Source organism: Arachis ipaensis, chromosome B06 (genome assembly GCF_000816755.2).
Source record: "Arachis ipaensis cultivar K30076 chromosome B06, Araip1.1, whole genome shotgun sequence".
Taxonomy (NCBI): domain Eukaryota; kingdom Viridiplantae; phylum Streptophyta; class Magnoliopsida; order Fabales; family Fabaceae; genus Arachis; species Arachis ipaensis.
Window position 1 is genome coordinate 21,062,490 of NC_029790.2, and position 9,447 is coordinate 21,071,936.

The following is a 9,447-nucleotide window of genomic DNA, read 5'->3' on the forward strand; positions in this document are numbered from 1 at the left end:
GAATTTTACAGATGAAAAGTCAACACAAAGGGTCTTGCGTTATAACACGTATGATACGTATTAAACACATGGTAATACGATATCTTTTTTACATTTTTATAATGCTGTCAATATTCAATCAAAACACCTTCGTCATGTCTATATTAAAAATAATTTCTATTAATTTTATTCTTTTATAAAAAATTTTAGATAAAAATAACAATTTATCCAAAATTATAGAGAGGGGGAACACACAACACAGGACCAAGTCCATAGTCCATAGTAGTCTAAAGGTCTGTATTCCCTACACCTCCCATCAATCTCTTTCTTTGTGGTACGACAAGGCGATGGTGCCTGCTGCCACTGTCACTGCGGCCTTTATCCATAGATTCCCTGCTGTTTTGTCAAACAAACAAGGAAAAGAAAAGATTCTTTTATTCTCTTACAGTCCAGCTATGCCTATGAGACACAGCCACAGTCCACAGTCCACAGTCCCGTTTGGACCATCTCCATTCTGCACCAACCTCCACTTTCTCTTTTCAGTGAAAGCAGCGAAGCCAGACAAAATGCATCCCACAGTGGTTCCCTGGAGCTGACACCTCCTACCCTACGGTTACCATGACCCTTCCACACGCGCCGCTTCATTGCGCGTGTTCTCTAATTCTTCCCTTAAAATCCACACCCACTCTCCACTCTTCTGCTTTCTAATATCTTCCCTTGCGTTTCGCGGTTCTGCCCCGCTCGCTGCTGCTTCCAGCCACCTCTCTTTTTGGACCTCCAAACCCTTACTGGTAAACAATTAACCCCTTCCTTCCTTCCTTCCTTCTTTCCTTCCTTTCTTTTCTTCTCCTCTGTCTTTTGCTGTATTCATTGATTTCTGGCCGTTTGATTGTGCTTGTGCCTGTGGCATTCTGTTTATGGAGTTTAATTGCGTTCTTATTGCTTGAGATTATCCTGAAAAATAGATCATTAACTCTTCTTCTTGAATGATGTTGGGGCTGGAGTTTTTCTGTATTTGGTTTTTGGTTTCCTCTGCTCCTATACTTTGTTCCTGGCATTCTGCTTGGGGAATTTCTGAGCAACTTATAGTCAGGGTTATGATATTTGGTAAATATACTTCTCAAGTTTTTTTCCCTTATTTTCCTGATGATGGATAGTTTATGTGCTAAGTTTATTCCTGGTTGATTTAAGTGGTTCTTACGTCGTGTGCCTGATTATTGTCATGTTCTTTTGTTTCATTGTGATTTCTCTTGGGATATTGTGGAGTATTGTGCAGATTTCTCATTGTTGTGTTGGTTTTAAACTTCAACTCCTTTATGTTTTGGGTCAATTTGCCGGGTTAGATTCTTTGGATTAATCATGTGTTACCATTGTGATTTTTAATTGGGTTATGGCCAAAATTGATGAAATTGTAATTTCTGATGGTCATTTCCTGCTCCTTGATTGTGCCTGTCATATTGTTTCTGGACTTTCCTTGCCTCTAAATGTTAGTAGAGCTGTTTAAATATATGCTGGAACATCAATGTCATCCTAATTTGTTGCTGCATATACTGATGGGTTGCTGTGTTGCTGGAACTTGTTGTTTCTTACCCCGTGCTCCTTAATGTTGGTATTGGATCACGTTTTTCAGATTGAGTTGCTGCGTGGGTGACTAATGCCCTTTCTGATGGTTCTTGTCTTCTCATGGATTACAATGGCTTGGAAGTTTATGAATTTGCTTCCATTTTTGGTTGAACATTTGGATGTTTGATTCATTAACATGAATTATGTTCCTAGTTGCGAAAAAAGAAAAGGGGTTTGTGCATGATTGTTACTTGAGCTGGGTTCATTGGAGGCAATTTGAAATTTACTGGTTCTCATGCTTCTCTTATTTTTGTCAGTATTGTGATCTTTTACTGAGGGATATTGAGTTGTTCTCTCAGAATATTACTGACCGATGCCACATCGGTGGCTGTTTTCTTGTGATTAGTCTTGCGTTTTTCAAATAGTTGAGAGTCTCTAAGGCTATGTTTGGTGCTGTATTCTAGTGCAGGACTCTATTTGATTTTGCTCGCTGTCACATCACAGGTAGCAATAGAGTATCTGAATGTATATCGTTTATTTGGAAGAGTACATCCATTTAATTAATACGTTGAATATAATGCATGAGATTAAAAAGAAAAGGAAGTAGAAGAAAATTTAAGATTATATTTTGGATATATATGTATATGTTTGTGGTTTTCATAATAGTTGTTGGAAACCATTTTTCAGCTCAGAACATGGAGATGGAGGCGATCACAGCTTCATTAGAGAGGTCTCTTCAAAATTGTTCCTTAAACAACCATAGCCATGAGAGCAGAAGGGAAGAAGGGTCAGTCACAGATGCAGAGGCAGATGCCGAAGCTGGCATAGGAATCTCATCCAGCTCAGACGATGTCCTGAACAACCGCATCTCCAACTCTGACACTACTCTAGAACTCAACTCCCATATATCACTCCCTTACCACTGGGAACAATGCCTAGATTTGAAGGTTATTGAATCCTCTCCTCTTTCTTCTCTAGGTTCTTCATTATATAAAACAATAGTGCAACCGCACAGATGAAGCCCCTAGAAAGTTAAGATTATTTTTAGTTTTCTGATTGCTTGTCATGTCCTTTTGCTTTGCCTACTCTTTGGGGGAAGGTCCGGCTTTCCTTAGTTAATCGGATGTCCTGAACATTTGTTCGATATCTGAATTGTGAAGATTGAGTCTTTCTAGCTAGTCCTGGCGGTTGGGTGCTTATTTCCTTTTAGAAGATGATTTTTTATAGAAGTTATCTGCATATAATTTGGTGGGAATGAATGAACAATGTATTGATTGTGTACTTATATACATGTACAGACGGGGGAAATTTATTACATAAACTGGCAGAATGGAATGAAAGCAAAGGAGGATCCAAGGAGGGTAGCAGAATACAGTAGCAGTATGAGTAGGGATTACAAGTCAGAAGAAGAGAGTTGGTACGATAGCGAAGAGTCTTCATCGGAGTCATGCCCCTCTTCATCCAAAGACCAGTGTTACCAAGAGCTGGGACAAGTAGAAAAGCAGAATAATAGTAGCAGCAGCAGTAGCAGTAGTAGTAGTAGTTATAGTAATAATAAGGGTAATGTCTTGGTTGTGGCTGGGTGCAAGAGCTGTCTCATGTATTTCATGGTGCCCAAACAGGTTGAAGACTGCCCAAAATGTGGTGGTCAACTCCTCCACTTTGATCGATCCGAAAGTGGCTCTCCNCTTTCAATTTCTCTTGTTTCATTTAGCTTGCCTGAGTGTAAACTACTAGTTTTGTTCATTATTAGGATGAAATTTTCCAGCTTTCATCGTGCTTGCATCAGAATAGGTTTCCATTTATTCGTAATTCAATTTTTTTAAAAAATAAATAATTCAATTACTCTTCTCTTTTTATAGTAAATGTACTCTTGTTCCTGTTGTTTATAAGTGTAAATCAACTTAGTCCTCCCGGGTCCCGATAATAATCCAATTAACAGTTAAACAAAGTGCTGATGCGTACTGTATATTGCAATATTTAAACTGGTTTAACCCAACGGTACCACCACCAGTTCCAACAGAGTTCCAGAGTCAAACACAAGCACCCACACCACCTCTTCCTCTCTAATTTGAAAAACCCAATTTCAAGATAGTTTGAAAATTAAAATTCCATCACTGCCTCCTTCAACCGGGGCACCACTTAACCACCCCATCTCATTTTATTTTTCCATCGTTTTCCCTTTGTCTTCTTCACGGTCACTAAACCAGAGACCACCAGACATCAAGCATTGATTTGTTCGCTACACACTAGATCTGTTTCCTTAGCTCCACTACGGGACAACAGCATGAAGATAGATGTTGGCGAGGCTGGTGCAGCCAACAACGATGCAATATTCCAAAGGGCTTCGACGGTGTGAATGTGTGCTGTGTTGGAGTTGGTAATGGTGACGTTGACTGTGGATGTGGGATTTCAACGGTGTCATGCTAGTGTTGGACTGTTTTTGATTGTGTTAGGTGCAGTGTTTTTTACCTAAACAAATTAATAGTCAAATTATATTATTTTTTCATAAAGTAATATACTCTTACTCTACTTGGAAGTTCAAACTTACCGTATCAAACTGTTAACAAGTAGCTAGAAGCTACTCACAGGTTGAATTCACTACATGTGGCAATAACGGGTTTCCAATTTCGGAATAACCAATTGAACTGAACTCCAAATTCATATTTTTAATACTGCTTTGACAATATACTGGGGTGCCGGGTTCCTTTGGCCTTACATCTCACTAGAAAAATAGGATGTATTTTTCTATACTGGTCAGATGGGAATACATAAGGATCGATAATGGCCTTAAATGGAACGACAAGAGGTTTGACCGTTTGACGAGTTCTTATATCACCATTCACCATGTCTAGTTGTTCACACGTTACAGGCAACGGGCAGACTGACTACTTTGTTCTATCCTTTGATTTCACTTTTCTACTTTTCCCTCATTAAATATCTGCTTCAGACTTGCCCCAGAAATAAACTCGCTATAAGTACAGTAGCACAATATTATGCTCAAGGTATATTAACAGCTATGGGCTTCCCCCGACCCATGGAAAATCCTCTTGTACCATCTGGCATCCGGGGCCCTGGAGGTTGCTTGGCGACGACTTGTTCAGTAAGAATTGAATTATTGGAATTGGAAGTTTGTGTTCCCAATTGATTATTCACACGACTATGAACTCGGCCACGACCCTTCCCCCTGCCCCGGCTACGCCCTTTCCTCTGCCCACTCTCTTTTTCATAGGCATGTTCTTCCTGCCAAATGAACAAATATATATAAAGACAAGGCATAGAAACCGTAAGTCCAATTAACAAACCCAAAACCAATTAACTGGTTATGGATAGAGTATCCATGTAATCATTCGCCATTAAGCAACAAAGACTTGGTATATCACATAATCAGCAATCAAAATATCCAAGCACTTACCACATGTCCATGAGTATGAGTATCAGCAACGGGAGCATCTTCTACTGGTTTTTCATTTGCCTGCTGCTCGGGAAGAGAAGTATAATCCTCCTCGCAGTTAGCTTCAGTATCAAATCCCTTCTTTCCCCGTCCTTGAGAAGGTTTTGGCTGAACATGAAATATTAAAGAGATATTATGTCTAAAGTCTAAACTATATTGAATATTGATCTATCCATCCAACAGTTTGAAGACTCCTCAGCCTTGAGTCGCCTTATCAGGCCAAACTAGAGAGGGATTTTAATTTTAATTTTATTAAAATAACAGGATACGGCTGTTGTAGATAAGAAAATAAGAATTATGATTGTCAATGCCCTATATTCAAAGAAAATTAATTGTATACCATGCATCTAACCATTTGACGAACACGGAGGCCACTCCGCCAGTTTCGCTCATCATTCAGCTCCGCAACCTGCCAATAGTACTAACTCTTGTCATAATGCCAAAAATGCCATCGCAGTTTGCTAACTCAGAAATAAAATGGTACTTACTGCTCTCTCAGCCAGCTCAACAGATTCATATTCAACAAATGCATGCAACTGGAACAGAAAGCTGTGTTAGATTCAAAAATTACATACACTTCATTAATACTCTCCATGAAAAAGAGAGGTAAAGGTTCTCATTACTTGTCTACTCAACTCCCATAAATTGCAATCCAAAATCAAATGTCAATGCCCAAAAATGATTGCATCAAACAAAGGTAGGCATGTCTATACTTGGAAACCATAGTATCATACTAAGGACTATGGAGAACCATTAAATGGTCATTTTACCAGTCAATTAAAGTATATATCGGAGAACTTTTGCCAAAACATAATGGAAACAAGAACAGAGCATGGTAACTCAACAGATGAACCAGTAGTAGATGAATTTATGCATGCATGTATGTATGTAGACCTTGTTAGCTAAATGTACGCCATCAACTTTTCCCAATCTTGAAGCTGAAGAAGCACCACTATTGGAAGTTTGAGGAGGACATGTCCGGATGGTCTTCACGCTGCAGAATCAAATGCAAAATGACAGAAATTTAAAATTTAGTAGCAAATACCTAACTTAAAAAGATTATGGGAAAAAGAATACTGTGACAAACATTGTGCTGCTTAAGTTACAAGTTGCAATAATACCTCCCAACAGCAGAAAACACCTTCATAAGATTCTGATGGCAATGATCCTCAGGTAGGTTTTCAGCTACAACAATACGAGACTACAACAAAAAATAATCCTAGATGTTAGAGAAAGTGAGAGGAAAGAAGTCTAATTAAGAGCCACCAATAGTAACCAAAGAAACGTCATTAATTAAAATATTATGAAAAGAATAAATAGCATGCATATTACAAGGGAAAGAATGAATAGCATGTATAATATTAGTATCATATTTAATCCATTCAACAAATTGTTTGCTCATCAATAACTTGTCCAGCATAATCTATAGCCAGTCACAGAATATTAGTAAAATTAACTTGTAGCTCTTCTATATCAGACTCAGTTAAGGGATGCTGGCGTTTGACTTTCTTTCCATCTTCACTTACTACCTGGACAAGATACCAAAAATAGGAAAAATAAAATTACGAAAAGATACATAGAGAAGAACATGAGCTTGATAATATTAATTCATGAAGTATGAGAGTGAAGAAGCTTACAAGTTTTGTCGAGTTCCTCAAAGCAGTCGCAAGTTGAGAGTGACTGGTTATGAGGGCCTTGATCTTCTTGAAAGATGCAACAACAGATATAGGAACTGCATAGTTTTAGAAAAGCATTAATACAAAAATCGCAGCTCATGAAAACTTTAAACCATTTAGCAACCATCTTATTACAGAACAAAAAACAATTCACTAAATATGATAATCTTTAAGTAGAAACTGCATCATCCCATTCCTCTCTTTAAAGTTAGAAAGAAGTTCTGGCAGTAGTAGAATAAAATGCTTTGGTTCATGGTGATTCTGCCACAAGGGGAAAAAAAAGAAGGAAACAGAATATACATCTTACCAAAACCTTCAGAATCTTTGTTGATGAACCTCATTAAATGATCAGTAGTAGCTAAGTTTAAATCACTGAAATAATACTCCACCTACAAATTATGGCATATTTAGATAAACCAATATAATAGTCAAGTTCCAGCATTCAGTCAAGAAATCAAGGATTATACTAAAAAGACATTTTTTGGGGGAGGTAAATGTTGGTAACAAAATAAGAAAGATGATACTAAAAAGGGAAGCTACTGATACACAATGTCTTCCTGCACCTCACATAGTGCACCATCCCCCAACCATTCCTCAACATCGGCAGTTTAAAGTATTCTATGACGGAGAAAGATATATGTAACAAAAAATAAAAATTTCCCTTGATTGTTATCCATTCTAAATTTCCTTTTCTGCCAAATATGAAAAGGCATTAATGTTCTAGAATTCCACCAGAAATCCATTATAGAAAAGTACTAATTCCACCTGAAATTCATGATCCAAAAGCACTCTTGACAGCTAATTGAGTTATTCAATTTCCCAAAAATTTCAGAAAATTTCAACAACAAAAAGCTTCCCTCTGTCTATGTTATAGAAAGTAAACTATTTCAGATAATAGATATATAACTTGATAGTAGTGCCAAGTGCTAACTTAGGACTCCTGAAGACTTTTTTGAGTAAAACATATCAAAATTTCAGCTTCTTGCAGATTTTAAATGCCACTCTATAGCTGATATTTAATCAGGAAAAAAAAGGGGTAATGAAGTTCTATTGTAGGCAGTTGAATACATCAACGCACACCCACTATCATAAGCAGTGAATTGTTCCAACATCAGGCATCAGCTAATCTAGAACAATGACAGCAATGAACCAAAGGGGAAAAAAAAGAAATGGAAGATTAATCTGCTATTTCAGCTTCATACTGTAAAAAGATATTGAGGCAGCGTAAAGCTGCAGTTTCTTCATAAACTTATCAGAGACCAAATTTTATCACGATCCATTTTATCTCCACCCCCACCCTCCAATAAAAAAATAAAGCATCCGACCCTCATCATTATCAAATTTCAGCCCGAATTAACACATCCAATTGTGCCCGAGAGCCAGTTTACAGGTAAAATTACCAAACCTCCCCCTTCCAAAAATGCTTCCTCAGGTCAGGTGTGGTGATCAATTTGTGCCAATATGAGTTACTGTTCTACGGCACTCAGACGAGGGAATGACTGCAGAGTGGATTTTGGAAAGTAGAGGAGGGGAATAGGGGATTATTTATCATGCACCATTTATTGGTTTTAAACTGTGGTACACAACTGCACTTGCAACCACAATAAAGCAGTTTCAAAGAACTCAAGTTGCAACAACCACATATGAAAACAATTGCAGTTGAAACACCCAAAATTTATCCTGCGAAATTTCAAATCCAAGAAACTTCCAAATCATTCTTTATTAATTTTTATAGACACAGTATATAAAAACCTCTTTAAGTTTAGGAACAAAAAACTAACCCTTCCCTCCAAACTACTAAACTCCCAATCCAAATATAATACCTAACTTGATCAGTGGAGTGCTTTTCACACGAAACGCTGAATTGGAATGAAAGAATGGTTATGAACCATCATAATGGAACAAAGTCTAACATCCAAAACCTAAATGTATAGATGAAACGGGTAATATCAATAGGATAATATTCCGCCTACTTGCATAATTCAAAGAACATAAGAAAGAGCATCCATTCAATTTGGACATTAAAGTAGACCTGATTCAAAATCTTCTGACTAGCTTCCTCAGATAGCTTGCTTTTGGAAGAAGGAGTGTGATCTGACTCGCCGTGAGACTGCTGAACTTGCGGCACACCGGAATCGGTGCCAACATGATACTGATGCGGGTGATGGTGAGAACGGTAGTGAGCCTGAACATGATGATGATGCTGATGAGCAAGATGATGATGGTGGTGATTCTGGACGGCTGGAACGTGACCTTGAATCTGTACGTGGAAGGGTGAAGTCGGGGGTGGTGGATAAACATGCACCATACCAGAAGGCGGCGGAGGAGGAGGCGGCGGCGGCACCACTAGCCGAGTAGTAGGTCGCGTGGGCACGAATTCAGGAGCCTGTGCGTTGAGCCGGCTAGAGGAAAGGTTTCTGGAGAGAGATGGATCTGCGTGCGAGGAAGAAGGGCACATGTCTGGGGCTTCTGTCAGTGATTCTTGAGCCATGTCACAACGATCTAGAAGCTGCTTCAGCTTAGACCACACTGGCAGTTACCTTTTTTAGAAGCGGGTGGACTATGACAGGAAAAATACCAGTGAGATGGGAGATTCGTCAAGCATAACCCCAAGAACAATTCTCAAATTATCACTCTTGTTCAATTAGTTTCGGGGTGGTACTGTTACACTGGTCAGAGCCCCAGCGAGATCATAGGTTTTTTTCTGGGGTCGTGATAGGATCATAGATGGATGACTTTATGAACTATGATTGACGAAGATGGACGCGGGCCCAA

General features: G+C 38.6%; 2 protein-coding genes across 5 annotated transcripts; one reads left to right on the top strand and one right to left on the bottom strand.

Annotated features, from left to right (window-relative positions):
- Nucleotides 233-3,901, top strand: LOC107646146. Its single transcript, XM_021105473.1, has 6 exons — nucleotides 233-770; nucleotides 1,610-1,854; nucleotides 2,012-2,046; nucleotides 2,230-2,489; nucleotides 2,841-3,267; nucleotides 3,810-3,901. Exons 2-6 carry the CDS (start codon nucleotides 1,838-1,840, stop codon nucleotides 3,899-3,901), a joined length of 831 nt encoding a protein of 276 aa, XP_020961132.1. The 5' UTR covers nucleotides 233-770; nucleotides 1,610-1,837.
- Nucleotides 4,171-9,447, bottom strand: LOC107646147 (la-related protein 6B). Of its 4 annotated transcripts, none has more exons than XM_021104228.1 (10): nucleotides 8,705-9,445; nucleotides 6,980-7,061; nucleotides 6,634-6,728; nucleotides 6,454-6,525; nucleotides 6,118-6,197; nucleotides 5,891-5,990; nucleotides 5,485-5,547; nucleotides 5,337-5,405; nucleotides 4,958-5,104; nucleotides 4,171-4,785 (listed from the first exon to the last, which is right to left on the bottom strand). In XM_021104228.1, the coding sequence occupies exons 1-10, from the start codon at nucleotides 9,161-9,163 to the stop codon at nucleotides 4,543-4,545; spliced, it is 1,410 nt and encodes a 469-aa protein (XP_020959887.1). In that variant the 5' UTR covers nucleotides 9,164-9,445; the 3' UTR covers nucleotides 4,171-4,542. The 4 variants fall into 4 exon arrangements, with proteins under 4 accessions (XP_020959887.1, XP_016205827.1, XP_020959890.1 ...); XM_016350341.2 differs by having other exon boundaries at nucleotides 5,485-5,532; nucleotides 8,705-9,443; XM_021104231.1 differs by lacking the exon at nucleotides 6,454-6,525 and having other exon boundaries at nucleotides 8,705-9,447.